The sequence below is a fragment of the Lepus europaeus genome, chromosome 8 (assembly GCF_033115175.1).
Source record: "Lepus europaeus isolate LE1 chromosome 8, mLepTim1.pri, whole genome shotgun sequence".
In the NCBI taxonomy this organism is placed as follows: Eukaryota; Metazoa; Chordata; class Mammalia; order Lagomorpha; family Leporidae; genus Lepus; species Lepus europaeus.
The window spans coordinates 123006941-123025211 of record NC_084834.1 but is presented as its reverse complement, the minus strand read 5'-3'; the positions used below and the strand labels follow the sequence as shown (position 1 = coordinate 123025211).

The following is an 18271-nucleotide window of genomic DNA, read 5'->3' as shown; positions in this document are numbered from 1 at the left end:
ACAAAAGAACAGAAACTCTCGGATGAGTTTCGCTGTCTAATATAATGTAACCACCGACATTGAGTTGTTTGTCTTTCACCCTGAACAACTGGGGTCTCTTCCCCAAAATGGGATAAGATCCTGGGCCAGCCTACAAGTAGCTTAAACGAAACAGATGAGGCAGCTGGTAAAGCCGCAGCCTGCAGCGCTGGCATCCCATATGGACGCTGGTTCGAGTCCCAGCTGCTCTAGTTCTGATCCAGCTCTCTGCTATGACCTGGGAAAACAGTGGAAGATGGCCCAAGTCCTTGGGCCCCTGCACCCATGTGGGAGACCTGGAAAAAGCCCCTGGCTCCTGGCTTCAGATCGGTGCAGCTCCAACTATCGTGGCCAATTGGGGAGTGAACCAGCAGATGGAAGACCTCTCTCTCTCTCTCTCTCTCTGCCTCTCCTTCTCTCTCTGTGTAACTCTGACTTTCAAATAAATAAATAAATCTTTAAAAAAAAAATTGGGGGCCGGTGCTGTGGCGTAGCGGGTAAAGCCGCTGCCTGTGGTGCTGCATCCCATATGGGTGCCAGTTCAAGACCAGGCTGCTCCATTTCCAATCCAGCTCTCTGCTATGGCCTGGGAAAGCAGTAGAAGATAGCCCAAGGCCTTGGGCCCCTACACTTGCATGGGAGACCCAGAAAAAGCTCCTGGCTCCTGGCTTCAGATCGGCACAGCTCCAGCCATTGAAATCAATTAGGGAGTGAACCAGCAGATGGAAGACCTACCTCTCTCTCTGCTCCTCCTCTCTCTGTGTAACTCCAACTTTCAAATAATAAATTAATCTTTAAAAAAAAACTCAATGAAGTCTACAGCAGGCTAGTTTTTAAGCTGACAATTTTGTATGGCCTGTGAATGATGTTCACAATATCCAAACAGCCCTTGGCAGAAAAAAGGTTCCCCACCGCTGTCAGGCAATAAAACTTGGACGTGCTATTAAACTACAGAAGCTCTGGTCAGACGTTACGCACTTATTCTGGTCACTCATCGCCAGGTGACTAAGACAGCACTGTCTTACTCAGTTACAGCCCTGCCTGTCTATTCCGACAGGCACTCCCCAGGAAGGCTGCTTGGCAGCCTCTCCTCTCGCAACGATCCTACCCAGAATGACACCAAGCATTCTGAGACGGGGTCACAACTCTGAACTTTGAAGCGTATTCTGAACCTGGTTGTATATATTCTGGGTAGAGAAGAAAAAAATTATCTTTTCTTAAAAAAATACTTGAGGGGCAGTTAGGACTGACAGCAGCTGGGACACTGCCGGGGATGCCCCCGTCCCATATCTGGTTCAAATCCCAGCTCCTCCACTTCCAATCCAGCCTCCTGCTCATGCACACCCTGGCAGAGCTCCAGGACTTGGGCCCTTGCCATCCACACGGAACAGCTGGACAGAGTTCTGGACTCCCGGCACCAGCCTGGCCCACCTCCAGCACATATTCTACCCCATTTTTAAACAAAGCAAAGCAGCTCCTGGCTCGGAGGCTGCACGGCACCGCCGGCCGGCCGCCCCACGACTCACCGTTCTCCTTTCTCAGCCTGGAGATGAACTTCTTCGGGGGGATGACGCCCACCTTCTTCTTCTGCGTGGCGATGCTGTGGAACAGGTCCGCCAGGCACGTCAGCAGGTTTTCCTTCTTTTTCTGCTGGGCCTTGTATGCCAGCACATTCTCACGGAACGGCCGGCAGAAGTACAGCGCCTGCAGCACGGAGTTACAGTAGCACGTGTTCCCAAACTGCCAAAGGACAACAGGGGTCCGTGTCACTGCTGGGGACAAAGGCCACCGCCGGCACACGTGGGGAGAGGGAGCGGGCGGCCGCAGGAGCCCACCCAGGTTACTCGCTGTGCTAGAGAACTAACTAGTCACCACTCCTAACCACCCGCGACAGTCTGAGGGCAGGACAGGGACAGCAGTGTGCCGTGAGTCCTCCCTCATGGGCAGTCTGGCCTTCCAGGGTTTCAGTTCACCTGCACTCAATCAGGATCCGCAAACATGAAATGGAAAATTGCAGAAATAAACAACTTTGTAAGTTTTCAGTTGTCCACTGCTCTGAGAGGCATGACACAACCTTGCACTGTGCTGCTCCAACCCGCCCTGACGTGGACAACCCGTGCCCATGCTGTACGCGCTGCTCGCCCATGAGATCAACTGTGGCAGTGTTGGGACACTTATGTCCAACCAAGACTCATTTTACTTAGTGATGGCCCAGGGCCAGAAACAAGGAGTGATGCTGGCGATTTTGTTACAATCTTCCTACCTAGAGAACATGCGTCACAGTTACTGTTAATCTGTGACTGTGCCTGATTCACTGACTGACATTCACACTTACAGAGAGTTAGGAAGAAACCAAGTTACATCTAGGGTTTGCCACTATCCATGGTGTCAGGGGTCCACTGAGGGTCTTGGAACCGCTCTTCCATGGGTCAGGGGCACTGCTGTATATAACTGTGGTGCTTCTCCACGCCAAGAAACTCTACCACAACTACAAGCACTGCGTCTGATAAAGGGTTGCATGAGACCTTCGGGCACTTAGAGAGAGGAGAAACTCCACGTAACACAGACCCAGGAAAGCAGACGGCTTGCTAAGAGACCACACCGTAACTCGTCCAAAACTCCCCTACGGGAGCAGTGAAGATCCAAATCAGAAGAGGTCTGGGCTCTGGGAACCTCTCGCTCGCAGACACCATCCACACTGAACCGGGTCTGTTTTGTTCCCTCCAGATTCTGTGCCGGCCCCTGGGCTCCGACCGCATTTCCTCACTTGCCCCAGAGCAACCAGGCACAGGTGTCTCCTGGAGTCACCCGCCACACCCCGCCCTCACAACGGCTGCACTGACCTCTGTCCTGTTTCCTCCAAGGTGGCGACTGTCCCAGTGCAACATCACCACGTCACTACCACCACACAGAGCCCACACCTCAACATCACGGACACGGAAGACGACAACGCCACCCCGTGGTTTCCAACCAACAGCGAGGCCAGCTGTGAGGCCACAGGACTGCGCACACAGGCCCTGGGTGAAGACATTCTGAGAACAACACGACTAACGACACAGACTACAACAGGCCACGCAAGCTGAAAGCAGAAGGCGCACACCTCCTCAACAGCGGCGGCCGGGTTGTGTGCCATTCACCCGAGAGTGAGACAGCCGCTGTGCCACAACAATCACGACATCCCAGGTCTACGCAGCTGACGCGGTTACGTAACCGGAGGCAAGCCTCCTCTCACGGAGAAGCTGGAACCTTCATCCATCACCAAAGCGACCATAAAGGCAGCGATTAATAAATACAGCACTCACAATTCCGCCACAAACCAGGAAATGGCCTTGTCTTCCTTTTTTCTTCTACCACGGCTAAAACAGGTGCATTAAAATGAGACGTCGGCGTTGCACACAGAGCTTCAGCCATCCTCCTCCTCCCACGCTCTTCTCCTGCACCAGCGTCTTGCCCTTCGGCAACGCTTGGCCTTGATGACTCCCGGGAACTTAAGAGAACTCGTATTCAACACAGGCCCACTCTGCACCTCGGCCTCACGTCGGGTCTCCCCTGTTCGTCACTCTAACCTTATGGCCCCCATCATTTACAGATGAGGATAGAGGGTCAGAGAAGGCAAGCAACTCACCCACGGTCACACAGCCAGAGAGTGGCACAGGTGGCATCCGAGCCCAGCTCTCACTGCACTGAACGCCCAGGTGCTTGCAGGCCTGCTTCCAGCTTCCCCGAGAGAAGCCAAGTGCATCACTCTGGGCCCCACGGTCAGAGCCATTACCCCAAACTCTGTGTTTAGGAATTAACACTCGCTGTCTCTTGAAACCTCCACCCCAGGGAGAAAGGATGAAGGCAGGAAGAGGGCTCTTAGAAGGGGAGGGTGCCACTGCCTGCTCCGTGCTGGGGAAGCCGGCACGCACCCAGGACCAGGGAAACGAGGCCAGGAGCTCCGCGACACGCCCACTCCCTGCTCTCCCCACAGCCCGTCCCTGCTTCAGGTGAACTGTCAGCCACTCCTGGGTGATCCGCAAAGGCGGACAGAACAAACCCACCAAGGGCTCTGTGTGATGGGAAGCCCTCCCAGCCCAGCGGGGTTTGTGCATCTGACCTGGGCACGCAGGCATTCAATCCTTTTTCCTGGGCCAAGTCATAATCTGAAACACAGATTAAATGAATCCCTTCCCCAACATCTGCCACTTCCACTCACTACAGAGCACACACAATTCTCTAAACCCTGGTAACGTGGCAGGTGTCGTCACCCGGCAGGTGTGGGCTGCTCTTGGGGTGCCAACATCCCACATCAGAGTGGCTGGTTTCAAGTCTCCGCTCCTCCACTTTGGACCCAACTTCCTGCTGATGCATCCTGGGAGGCAGAAAATGATGGCTCAACGACCTGGGTCCCTGCCGCCCACGTGGGAGACTCTGGCAGTTTCAGCCTGCTCCAGAACAGCCGCTGTGGGAATGTGGGGAGTGAACCAGCAGATGGAAGGTCTCTCTCTCTCTCTCTCTCTCTCTCTGTCTCTCTTTCAAGCACATGAAAATAGAGAAGATTTAAAAAAAAGAAAAAAAGTAGTGGGGGGCCAGCACTGTGGCATAGCAGTAAAGCCCCGGCCTGCAGGGCTGGCATCCCATATGTGCGCCGGTTTGAGTCCCAGCTGCTCCGCTTCCAATCCAGCTCCCTGCTAATGGCCTGGGAAAACAGTGGAAAATGATACAGGTCCTTGGGCCCATGCCACCCACAAGGGGGACCTGGAAGAAGCTCCTGGCTCCCGGCTCCTGACCAGCCCAGCTCCGGCTGACACAGCCATTTGGGGAGTGAACCAGTGGGTGGAAGATCTAAATCTCTCTCTGTGTTTCTCTCTCTCTCTCTCTCTCTCTCTGTAATGCTGTCTTTCAAATAAACAAGTAAATCTTTGAAAGAAAGAAAGAGGAGGGGGGAGGGAGGGAGGGAGGGAGGGATGAAATTGGCAGTGGAATTGTTTCAGATGCTCTACCATGTTTGATAACAGCGATGAATTTTCAATACTTACATTGACCAGTCCGAAGTAGTGCTCATTGATTGGAAACTGCTCTGGACCAATGTCTTTTTCCAGAGCAGAGGCATTGGTGCCCTGAAAGAGAAAAACAGCACAAGTTCTGCTGCACGAAATCAACAAGAAGGTACGCACACTCGGAAACGTCACAGCAGTCCCCTGGCAGAAAGGTGTTTGGGATGTTGACGCTGGGAGAAACGGCGCCAGCAGCAGCCCAGCAGACGGTCCATGACGCCAGCCCTGGCCCCTTCCTCATCCCACGGACTCATCCCTGCCCACCTGTCCTCCTTGGCCTCAACTCCCTGTTAGCAGGGGAGGAGACAGCAGGCAAATGAGCACCGCAGCAATGAGAACGTCTGACGCAACACTGTCACTGCTGACAGCTGCACCTGCTGTGCAGCACCTGACACACAACCGCACGCCCACCTTCCGAGGCTACTTCCACCTGCTGGTAAAGATCTATGCGAGATGCTGGTCTCCAGGTCCCAGCGCCGAGGACAGCACAGTGAACGAGAAAGATACGACAGCTGTGCTGCAGCAGGCCACAGCTTAGCACATGATGGCAGCCAGAAACAGAGGCAAGGACCCCGGCCACAGATCAGAAGGTGACAAGTGCAACAGGGAACAACCAGGTGGGAGATGGGATGAGGACAACAGGGAGGCAGGCAGGAGCAGGTGGACAGGTGCACCTGTGAACAGAGTGTACTGGGAACAGAGTGTCCAAAGAAGGTGGAGAATGGAGGAAGAGTATCTAAAACTAAAACACGCCCAGATGCACCGAACCGGAAGCACACGACACTCCACCATAACAGCCACTGGGTCCCCAACTGTGTGCCAAGGACCGTGCCGCTCATTCTCACAACCATCCTATGAGCTAAGCACTGCTGTCATCCCCATCTAACAGATAAGGAGGGTTAAAGAACTGACGGCCCAGGGTCCACGGTCAGTAAGTGGCAGAGCCAGGCCATGAACCCAGGAGTCAGACTTCGGAGTCTCATTCTCACTCAAATACACCCAGAGCAATGAATCAGACGAACCACGGCCATGCAGGCAAGCACACTGGACAGCCATGAGCCCAAGGACGCTGGACGGACACGGGGGCAGGGACATTGGACATGGGGGCAGGGAGACTGGACATGGGGGCAGGGACACTGGACACGGGGGCAGGGACACTGGACACGGGGGCATGGACACTGGACACGGGGACAGGGACACTGGACACGGGGGCAGGGACACTGGACATGGGGGCAGGGACACTGGACACGGGGGCAGGGACACTGGACACGGGGACAGGGACACTGGACACGGGGGCAGGGACACTGGATGGACATGGGAGCAGGGAGACTGGACACGGGGGCAGGGACACTGGACACGGGGGCAGGGACACTGGACATGGGGGCAGGGACACTGGATGGACATGGGAGCAGGGACACTGGACGGACACGGGGGCAGGGACACTGGACATGGGGGCAAGGACACTGGACACGGGGGCAGGGACACTGGATGGACATGGGAGCAGGGACACTGGACGGACACGGGGGCAGGGACACTGGACATGGGGGCAAGGACACTGGACACGGGGGCAGGGACACTGGATGGACATGGGAGCAGGGACACTGGACACGGGGGCAGGGACACTGGAAGGACATGGGGGCAGGGACACTGGACATGGGGGCAGGGACACTGGATGGACATGGGAGCAGGGACACTGGACACGGGGGCAGGGACCTGGATGGACATGGGAGCAGGGACATGGGATGGACACGGGGCAGGGACACTGGACATGGGGGCAAGGACACTGGACACGGGGGCAGGGACACTGGACATGGGGGCAGGGACACTGCATGGACATGGGGGCAGGGACACTGCATGGACACGGGGGCAGGGACACTGGATGGACACGGGGGCAGGGAGACTGGACACAGGGGCAGGGACACTGGACACAGGGGCAGGGACACTGGACATGGGGGCAAGGACACTGGACACGGGGGCAGGGACACTGCATGGACATGGGGGCAGGGACACTGGATGGACACGGGGGCAGGGACACTGGACATGGGGGCAGGGAGACTGGACATGGGGGCAGGGACACTGGACGGACACGGGGGCAGGGACACTGGACATGGGGGCAGGGACACTGGACACGGGGGCAGGGACCTGGATGGACATAGGAGCAGGGACATGGGATGGACACGGGGGCAGGGACACTAGACATGGGGGCAGAGACACTGGATGGACACAGGGGCAGGGACACTGGACACGGGGGCAAGGACACTGGACACGGGGGCAAGGACACTGGACATGGGGGCAGAGACACTGGATGGACACAGGGGCAGGGACACTGGACACGGGGGCAGGGACACTGGACACGGGGGCAAGGACACTGGACATGGGGGCAGAGACACTGGATGGACACAGGGGCAGGGACACTGGACACAGGGGCAGGGACACTGGACATGGTGGCAGGGACACTAGATGGACACAAGGACACTGGACACGGGGGCAGGGACACTGGATGGACATGGGGGCAGGGACAAGGGATGAACACAGGGCAGGGACACTGGGCGGACACGGCTGTGGCCACTCATGGGGCACTGCTCTCAGAGGAACCACTGGCCCGTGGAGTGCTATGCGGAGCAGTGTCACGGGATGAACCCCTGCCTGTGAGCCCCACTCAAGGGCCAACGGCTGGCACCTGCTGTCATGATGGCAGGGCCTCGATGTCTACTGGGATGAGGAAGAGTGAGCAGTTTGGTCCAATGAGGTAAACACAGTTGTCCCCACCTTCAGTGGAGCATCCGTTCCAGGACACCCAGAGACAGCAAAATCTGAGAAGTCACGGCCTCCATAAAATGGTAGAGACGGGCACTGTGGCACGGTGCCCCCTGCAGCGCCGGCATCCCATATGGGCTCCAGGTTAAGTCCCAGCCGCTCCACTCCTGATCCAGCTCCCTGCTAATGTGCTTGGGAAAGCAGTGGAAGATGGCCCAAGTGCTTGGGGGGGCCCTGCCACCCACACGGGAGACATGGATGGAGTTCCAGGCTCCTGGCTTCAGCCTGGCCCAGCCCCCGCCATTGCAGTCATCTGCAGAGTGAACCAGCAGACAGAAGAGCTCGCTCCCTCTCTCTTTCTCTGTAACTCTGCCTTTCAGATAAATAATTTTTTTAAATAAATAAATCTTTAAAACAGCACAGTATTGACAAACGACCTACCCACATCCTGCCGTTTACCTTAAACCATCACTAGAACACCTCTAACAGCTAACAGAATACAAATGCCATGGCCATGAAGTCATCGCTTTGCCATGTCGTCTAAAGAAACAAAGACAAGGCAAAAAGTCCGCGTGCGGTCAGTACAGGCTCAATTCTTTTCCCACATATTTTCAACCCATGCCGGGCTGAAACCACAGACATGGAACACACAGATACGGAGCTGAGAGGTCAGCAAAGCAGGTGGGATCCAATGGCACGCGTGCCATCAACATCCTTCCCCTACTCCCAGGCCATCACAGGAGATTCACGGCTCACAGAGACTCCGAGACGTGGGAGACGGGCGTTCTAGAGAGAAAGAGGCTTGCGCCTTATAAATCCAATCTGCTGCCTGAACCGACTCCTGACTCATACGATGAGCATCTCCTTTCACAGGTTAAAAAAAAAAAAAAAAGTGCCAAGAACCAGTCAAAACGCCACTTGTCACCAAGTAAACATTAAATGCAAATAACACTAAGGCAAGCAGAAGGAGCTGCGGCACTGTGGGCCCTGGTTTCCCAGGTCCGTCGGCCCCCATTCCCTCATGGTCAGTCAGCCGGAGATTTGGGTCAAGGGCCGGGCGTGTGCAGACGGCTCCAGCACCACTCCTCCGCGGTGCGAGACGACACACACGACACAATCACACCTCGAAACACACCGGGATTTTATGGTATGGACAAAAATCACTAAAAACAGTTACCTCAATCCATGAGTTTCTGTAAATAATGCATATTAAACACACCCACAGCCATTTTTCAAGCAAAATTAGAATGCATGGCTTGAAGCCCAGGAGAAATGTCAGATACAAAAATACAGCACATGGAGACAGAGCTCATTAAATCTTCCCACGTGGAAATTCCTGAGTCACCTATCTCAAAATGTCCCCATTTGGGGAGGGGAAGCCTGGGGGGTCACAGCGATGACATAGTGACCCAGGGGCAGTGTCTGACAACACCCTGGAGCACAGGCAGGCCCGGGAACACCAGGCACAGGGCAAGAAGGGAATCCCGGCTGCCCGTTGGGCACACACCGCCCCTCAGCCTCTCGCACAGCTTAGCCCAGGGTCTGGAAGGTCAGGGGAAGTCAGCTGGGCTGCGATCCTACTGCTGCTTCCAGAACACCTTCACCTTGTCAAAACATCCCCCCGGGAGACAGCTCAGGGCCACCGGGGGAGGATGAGAAAAGCAAACTCCCAAACTCTCCTAGCTCAGCCTGTTTCTCCTTGCCTGTCTTAGGCTCAGCCTTGCGGTGGGAGACAGAGAAGGGTTGAAGCAGCCCACACAGGCAAGGCGGCAGCCAACCCCGCTGCTCCAACTGCCTGCTTGGTAAGTAAGAGCAGGTTTGAGACAACCTCTTCTTAGACAGGACGTGGATGGCTGTGTGCAGATACACTTGGAAGGTGTACATACAGATAAGGTAACCTGTGACAATGGCCACAAGGCCTGCACGTCAGATGACCTCAGTGCCACACCAGGGCCCTCACCTGACACCTAAGCGAGCATATAAAAGACAGGCACCAATGCCGCAGGGGCCCCAGGGGCCAGACCTGCTGGCCTGCTCTGTCTCTCAAGGACTGCCCTTTCTCTCCCCACAATGAACCTCTGCTGCTAGACGTTGTTTTAGCCTTGTTCAGTTCATTGGATGAGGTTCAAAAGAACTCCCACTTCTGTGCCTTTCTACTCAACTCTGCACAAGCCCCACTTCCCCGTCAGGCTCAGAGCCTGGACACCAGCCGGGCAGTTCTAACATCTGTGCAGGGGGCCGGCACTGTGGCACAGCAGGTAAAGCCGGAACCTGCAGTGCTGCATCCCACATGGGCGCTGGTTCAAGATCCGGCTGCTCCACTTCCAATCCAGCTCTCTGCTGTGGCCTGGGAAAGCAGTAGAAGATGGCCCAAGTGCTTGGGCCCCTGCACCTACATAGAAAGACCCAGAGGAAGCTCCTGGCTCCCAGCTTCAGATCAGCACAGCTCCGGCCATTGCGGCCAACTGGGGAGTGAACCAGCGGATGAAAGACCTCTTTCTCTCTCCCTCTCTCTCTGCCTTTCTTTCTCTCTCTGTGTAACTGACTTTCAAATAAATAAATAAATCTTTAAAAAAAAAATCCGTGCAGGACAGCCTGGTTTCCAGGTGTCCTTTGCTCCACTCCCAAGGACACACCCCAATGCTGCCATTGAAATCCGGAGCTCCAGCCGCCCACAGCACCCTCTTGACCACCTCTGCCTTGCTGTGCAGTGCGATGTGTCCAGGTCCGGACTTAAGTGCTCTTCACAGCCCCCGGTGCGAGCCGCACTGTCCACCTTCTCTGACGACACAGCCAGCCAGTGCAGGGTGGGCGGGGGACGCCAGACAACCAAGCTGACTGCGCTCCCTGTAATTCTGCAAATTCGAGTGGTCCTCAGACGCCTGCTCCCACACTCTCATCCTCCACTCCACCAGGACTATTCCAGCCTCCCCCAAGCACCGTTCTTTTTTAAGACTTTTATTTTATTTACTTGAAAGACAGAGTTATAGAGAGAGGAGAGACAGAGAGAGAGAGAGGTCTTCCATCCGCTGGTTCACTATCTAAATAGCCACAATGGCTGGAGCTGCACTGATCCAAAGCCAGGAGCCAGGAGCTTCTTCCTAATCTCCCATGTGGATGCAGGGGCCCAAGGACATGGGCCATCTTCTACTTCTTTCCCAGGCCATAGCAGTGAGTTGGATCGGAAGTGGAACAGCCAGGACTAGAACCGGTGCCCATAAGGGATGCCAGCACTGCAAGCCAGTGCTTTAACCCACTGCACCATAGCACTGCCCTCCCCCCTCCAAGCACCTTGAAACTGTAGCCTCCTCATGCCACTCACTGCCTCCAAGTGCTCAACAGGAAAAAACTTCACCCAGCAGCCAGGAGTTCCCTTGGGTCCTACTCATACACTTGTGAGCCGCTCGTGGCCAAGGCTATCTCCTCCTCCATCACAGCCTCCCCACCAAACTTTTTAAATTAATTAATATACTTATTTATTTTGACAGGCAGAGAGAGACAGGCAGACAACCTATCTATGGACCCACTCCCTAAATGCCTGCAACAGCCTGGGGCTCCAGGAACAGAACTCCATCCTGTCTCCCACGTGGGAGGCAGGAACGGGAGCTGTCTCCCAGGGGCATCAGGAGGAAGCTGGACTCAGGAGCGGAGTCAAGACTTGAACCACCAATAAGGGATGCAGGGGCCCCAAGTGGCATCTTAACTCCCGCAACAAATGCCAGAGCCCCCCCCCCAATGTGCACAGGCTTTGTGGTCCCCCGCATCAAAACTAGATGCACACATACGTACTCCCCGCCTCCTCCCCCAGGCCCCCCGCCTTCTCACTTCCCTGACAGAGCTGAACTCGGGTGAACAAGTGTTTCTGATGATGTCTAGGACTTGCTTCAAATAACGCAGTGGAGAGGGGAGACGAGGGGGAGAGGATAAAGTATGGAAGCTGAGGGGCAGGCGGGGCTCACTGTGCTCCCTGAGTCACTTTCACACTCGGGCACAGGCGGAGTCACAGTCGGATGTCCTGGCCCTAAGCCCAGAAGTCCTGAAGAGGATGCAGAGGGAATCCATCTGCAGGTCGGTAAGACAGGGAGAGGATCCTGGATCCTCCGGCGGGCCCTGTGCCTGGATTGACAGAAACGGGACAGACCACAGGGACACAGTACAGGAGACACAACTGGCCTCCACCACTCCGGGAGACGAAGAGAGGGGCCCAGCAGGTGGGGGCAGCCCCTGGAAACTGGAAGGCAGGGAAACACGGGCAGTGCTGGACTAGTAGCCCTCTGTCAGACACAAGTGCTGTTTAACTGCCAAGCTGATGGAAACTGGTGACAGTAGCAACAGGAAGTGAGTGAAACTCCTTTGAGGCTCCCATAACACAACCTTCTTTAACACATCCCTCTATTACCTCACTCCCAAACCTCTCCTCCAAAGAACCCCTCCACCGGGGCCCTGATGAGCTCATAAGGCCACAAACCCCAGGTCCTTTCAGACTGCCAGCTCCTCCTCCCCCTCCCGGGTCCAGGCAACACCCAAACACACGGCTTCAAGGGTCAGCTCTGCCCACAACCCAGAGCCTCCTCCACTGCAGCCCAGCCTGCAGGGACTCTGGCCTTGCCACCTGCTTACCTGAGAGGCCCTCAAAAGCCATCTACACACTTCCCAGCTGTGTCCCCACCTAGTAAATGGAACAGCTCTCCCCTTAGCTCCTGTGCCCAACACATCCTCACCCACCCATCAGAGTCCTCCCTTTCACCCTCCTGCAATCTCTTTCACTCCCCTGCCACCGCTGGGTCGGGCTGCTGGGCTCTCTATCACCCCCTCCTAACAGCCCCACACACACCTTAACTCCACTGCCAACTCTGCAGCAAAAGATGTCGATCTGCTTTAGAACGTCCACTCTGTCTCCTGCCGTGGCTGGCCACTCAGTGCCCTGCACATGCTGCTGACCCAGCAGCCATTCTCTGTTCCACCCCTCAACACTCAAGTTCCTTCCCACCAGCCTCTGAGTTCCTCCCACACCTCTGTCTGCTCACCTGCAAGCCTGTTTAAAGATCAGCTCCTGGGCCCAGCGCAGTGGCGTGGCAGGTAAAGCTGTCACCTGCAGCGCTAGCATCCCATATGGATGCAGGTTCAAGACCCGGCTGCTCCACTTCCAATCCAGCTCTCTGCTGTGGCCTGGGAAAGCAGTAGAAGATGGCCCAAGTCTTTGGGCCCCTGCACCTGCATGGGAGACCCAGAAGAAGCTCCTGGCCCAGCTCTGACCGTTGCGGTCATTTAGGGAGTGGTTAGAGGATCTCTCTCTCTCTCTCTCTCTCTCTCTCTCTCTGCTTCTGTCTCTCTGTAACTCTTCCTCTCAAATAAATAAATAAATCTTAAAAAAAAAAAAAAAATGGAACCTGGGACTATGCTACCTTACAGGCAAAGGGGACTTTGCAGCTAGAACTAAACCAAGGGTCTTGAGGTGGGGATTCTCCTGGATTCTCTGGCCTGGCCCAGCATACTGAGGAGGTGAGGATGGAAGCAGAGGCCGGACATGACGGTGCTGGCCGTGAAGATGGAGGAAGGAGCTGTGCACCCAGGAGTGCAGGCAGCCCTTAGGAGCTGGAAACGGCAGGAAAAGGATTCCTCTCCCCACCCCCCAGCCTCTGGAAGGTACCCAACCCTGTGGGCACCTTGGTTTTGTGACCTCTGACCTCCACAACAATTTTTGTCTTTCTGAACTGCTAAGTTTATGGTACTTTTTTGACAGCAGCAACAGGCAACTGTGACACCCCCTCCTCAAATGCCACCCCCCACTCACAGCAACCTGGATGCCTCATTTCCACATGAGCCGGCCAACCCCTTGCTCATGGGAAAAAGACCGTGTCTGACCTGCTCAGTGGTGCATCCTCAGCAGTTAGCGCACAGTAGGCCCACTGTCTGCTGGCCATCTGCACCAGTGCATGCTGGGACGGTGAGAGCTGGCCCAGCAGCTCCCTGTGCTGCACAGCATCTGGACCAGAGCTCTGCACTCTCCTTACGAGCTGTTCAAGGAGACACACCCGCTACCCTCCACTTCCCCACTCTCCCTTCCCTGTGTAGACACACACTCCAGGAATTAGTTTCCATGGAAACCAAATGTCACTGATATTGACACATGGGACCAAACTCCAGCTCCACATGCTAGTGTTTTCCAGTGAAAGCAGGGATCTTTGTGCATCTTCAACAGACTCTGGATGAAATGCTAAATGTGAATGTGTGGTAAGAAGACACAGTCGAGATGCGGAATGAGATGGAGGTGGTGATGACGATGATGAGGAAAAGAAGAATGCGTACGGATTAATTAGCAGCACCACCCAACAATATCCCCCAGCCCCGAAAGTCTACTCTGCGCAATCTGTCGTACATATTTAAGGGTACTTCAAAATCTTCACAGAAAAAATGGAATTAAAAGATACGTCGGGGAGGGCACTGTGTGTGGCACAGCAAATTAAGCTGCCACTGCGTGCAACACCCACACCCCATATCCAGAGAGCCTGGTTGAGCCCCAGCTTCAGAACCAGCTCCCTGCTGATGTACCTGGGAGGCAGCAGATGATGGCTCAAGTACATGGACCTCTGCTACCCATGTGAGAGACCTGGATGGAGTTCCTGGCTGCTGGGTTTGGCCCGGCCTAGCCCTGACTGTTGCTGCCATTTGGGAAGCAAACCAATGAATGGAAGATCTCTTTCTTTCTTTCTTCCTTTCTTCCTTTCTCTCTTGCTCTATCTCTGCCTCTCAAATAAATAAATAAACCCTTTTTTAAAGAATTAAAAAGTATGGGGCCAGCGTTGTAGCTTAGCGGGTAAAGCTGCTGCCTGCAATGCCGGCATCCCATATGGGCGCCAGGTCGAGTCCGAGCTCCACTTCCCACCCAGCTCTCTGCTATGGCCTGGGAAAGCAGCAGAAGATGGCCCAAGTCCTTAGACCCCTGCACCCATGTGGGAGACCTGGAAGAAGCTCCTGGCTCCTGGCTTCAGATCGGCGCAGTTCTGGCTGTTGTGGCCAATTGGGGAGTGAACCAGGAGATGGAAGACCTCTCTCTCGCTCTCTCTGCCTCTCCTTCTCTCTCTGTGTAACTCTGACTTTCAAATAAATAAATAAATCTTTTAAAAAAAAATTGGAAAGTCACTTTTGGTGCAAAAATATTTGAAATCAGTGCAAATTTTCTTCAGAAGACATATTTCCCATGAACTGTTTGAAGATCCCTCCTGTGCACAACAGTGGGAAAAACAGAGACACTTTAACAAAGACCCAGTGAGCAGAAGCGGCTTCCGCACAGGCAAATGCTCCCGTCTCCTGGACATGTTCAAATGCGGTGCCGGTCTGACCGGGCTCAGCAGTGCGGGGGACCAGACTCCTTTTTTTCTATGCTCTGCCATCCTCAGGAGTCAGCCCTAGCTCTGGAACCAAGGAGGCACCAGCTCCTACATCAGATCACTGCCCCGGGGGAAAGCAGGGAGAAAAGGGGGAATGCCGCCTCCCTCCCAAGGGACGCTACCAGAGGCCGGACACATCACGTCTGCTCACAACCCACAGGCCGGGATCCAACCCACAGACACGGCCACGCCTCCTTCAGGGGAGCCCGGCAAGGTTCCTGACCGGTTCTCTCCCACTCTGTGAAACAGGCACGCTGAGGGCCAGTGGCGGGCACGTTCTCAGGTGGCCTTGCTGTAACATCTGCAGCGGGAAAAGACTGGAAATAGCTTGAACTGGCTGAACAGTTCTGGCTAGCCATGTCACGGAATGCCGTGTAGCTTTTTATTATTTTATTCTTTTAATTCCCGTATTTATTTGAAAGGCAGAGTTACACAGAAAGAGAATTTCTGTCCAATGGTTCACTTTTCAAAGGGCCACAACAGCTAGCTAGACCAGGCCAAAGCCAGGAGCCAGGAGCTCTATCCCGGTCTCCCATGTGGGTGGTAGGAACCCAAGCACTGGGGCCATCTTCTACTGCCTTTCCAGGTGCGTTCACAGGGTGCTGGATTGGAAGTGCAGCAGCCAGGACTCAAACTGGTGCTCATACGGAATGCCGGCATCACAGGCGACAGCTTTACCAATGCTGGCATCCATGTAGCTATTTTTTTTTTAAAGATTTATTTATTTATTTGAAAGTCAGAGTTACACAGAGAAGGAGAGGCGGAGAGGCAGAGAGAGAGAGAGAGAGAGAGAGAGAAAGATCTTCCATCCACTGGTTCATTCCCCAATTGGCTGCAATGGCTGGAGCTGCGCCAATCTGAAGCCAGGAGCCAGGAGCTGCTTCTGGGTCTCCCATGTGGACAAAAGGGCCCAAGGACCTGGGCCATCTTCTACTGCTTTCCCAGGCCATAGCAGAGAGCTGGATCGGAAGTAGAGCAGCTGGGACTCGAACTGGCGCCCATACGGGATGCCGGCACTGCAGGCGGCGGCTTTACCTGCTACGCCACAGCACCGACCCCATAGCTATTTCTAAAAATAAAGTTGATCTATAAGTACTGCTATGAATGTTAAGACACAGGGACAAGCAGAAGCCTGGCTATAAACAGGACAATATTGGGGACATCGGTCGACAGACCAGCACGATCCTGCTGCTAAGGACGCCAGCCGCTGTGTCCAGCACCCATGGCTGGGAATTCCTGAAAGGATACTTGGCCTTTCTCTTTGCGACTCTGGTCTTCTCCTGGGAGGTGTGCTTGTGTATTAGAAACCTAAGGGGGCCAGCACTGTGGCACAGCGGGTTAATGCCCTGGCCTGCAGTGCTGGCATCCCATGTGGGCACTGGTTCAAGACCTGGCTGCTCCACTTCCGATCCAGCTTATCGCCTGGGAAAGCAGTAGAAGATGGCCCAAGTCCTTGGGCCCCTGCACCCACATGGGAGACCCAGAGGAAGCTCCTGGCTCCTGGCTTCAGATCGGCACAGCTCCAGCCGTTGCGGCCAACTGTGGAGTGAACCAGCAGACGGAAGATCTCTCTCTGTCTGCCTCTCCTTCTCTCTCTGTGTAACTCTGACTCTCAAATAAATAAATCTTTTTTTTAACAATTTTTTTTGACAGGCAGAGTTAGAGACAGAGAGAAAGGTCTTCCTTCCATTGGTTCACCCCCCCAAAATGGCCGCCACGGCCGGCGCACTGCACCGATCCGAAGCCAGGAGCCAGGTGCTTCCTCCTGGTCTCCCATGCAGGCGCAGGGCCCAAGCACTTGGGCCATCCTCCACTGCCTTCCTGGGCCACAGCAGAGAGCTGGACTAGAAGAGGAACAACCGGGACTAGAACCCGGAGTGCCAGCGCTGCAGGCAGAGGATTAGCCTAGTAAGCCACGGCACCAGCCAAATAAATAGATCTTAAAAAAAAAAAAAAAAAAACACGAGTACTTTAAAAAAAAAAAAGAAAGAAAGAAACGTAAGAAACGTCCTGAGAAGGGAGGAAATGAGTACCCGGCAGACGAGAGCCAAAGGCCGGCAGCGCACGCCTTGGCTGTTCTTGGCTATTTGTCTCCTCCCCAGTAGGAATTTGCATTGGATTTCGGCCACCTCGCCTCTCTGTGGCCTTGGTTTCCTGGTCTCCAGCAGCGGTCGGGCTGCTGATATCCGGCCTGCCTATTCCTCTGAAGAGAACGGGGACTGCTCCCAGCACTACACAGATTGTCAGGTGCGTCACGGCCCCAGAGGCTGCGCTGCCACTGCGCTCGGCACCTGGCACGAAGGGCAAATGGGAGGCAGTGAAGCCATCACTGCCCGGCCAGACGCTGCGCGAGGGGCGTCCTGGGGGCACGTCCCAGGGTCCGGAGCACAAGAAACACGGGGCTGCCACTTCCATCCGTGGAAATGTGGTAACCTTTGAAAAACAATGCAGCCAACTTCATTAGAAACAGAATCTGAGCTGGGACAAGTTCCAACAAGGGGCGATCATGCCAGCTCTTCAAAGTACCTCTACAAGCCATTCTGTGAGTGCCAAGGGTGCTCCCAAAACACAACACAAACAGCAACAACTAACTGGGACAGACCGACCACCAGTGCACAAGACGGCCAGAGAAAGGGCTTTCTTTTTAAAGCAACGCATAAGGAAAACAAGTTACAATTTCTTCCGTAGAGGGAAAAAGCAACAGAAACAGATTCTTCCCCAAGAGGAGGAAATAATTCGAGCAATGTCATGGCAAGGTCTGTGAAAGCCGAGGAGATCGAGGGGGAGCCTGAAACAAAAACACAGACCAGGAAGGGTCCCTGGAAAGCAGCCAGGCCACGTCGATGGAAAGCCACGCCCCCAAGCAGGCTCACTGACGAGCGTTCCAGGACCCGCAAGTGTGGACAAGGCAGCCAAGGGGCACAGGAAAGACCAGCGGTTACGTGAGAATCCCCACGCGCACAGGGAACACGGCCCCGAGCGCCGGCAGCCAACGGTGCTGAGAAACCACAGCTCGGGGTCTCTGTTCGCAAGGCTCCTTCACCCAGCAAATGTGTTCTCTAAGAA

The 18271-nt window shown here is 54.9% G+C and overlaps 1 protein-coding gene across 2 annotated transcripts in view; it reads right to left on the bottom strand.

Annotated features, from left to right (window-relative positions):
- USP46 (ubiquitin specific peptidase 46) overlaps positions 1-18271 on the bottom strand; it is a 67627-nt gene that overhangs the window by 28654 nt on the left and 20702 nt on the right. For both annotated transcript variants that reach the window (XM_062198838.1, XM_062198839.1), the window contains exons 2-3: positions 5040-5120; positions 1545-1758 (exon numbers count right to left, since the gene is read on the bottom strand). In XM_062198838.1, the coding sequence (XP_062054822.1) occupies positions 1545-1758; positions 5040-5120 (295 nt within the window). The remainder of the gene's footprint in view (positions 1-1544; positions 1759-5039; positions 5121-18271) is intronic.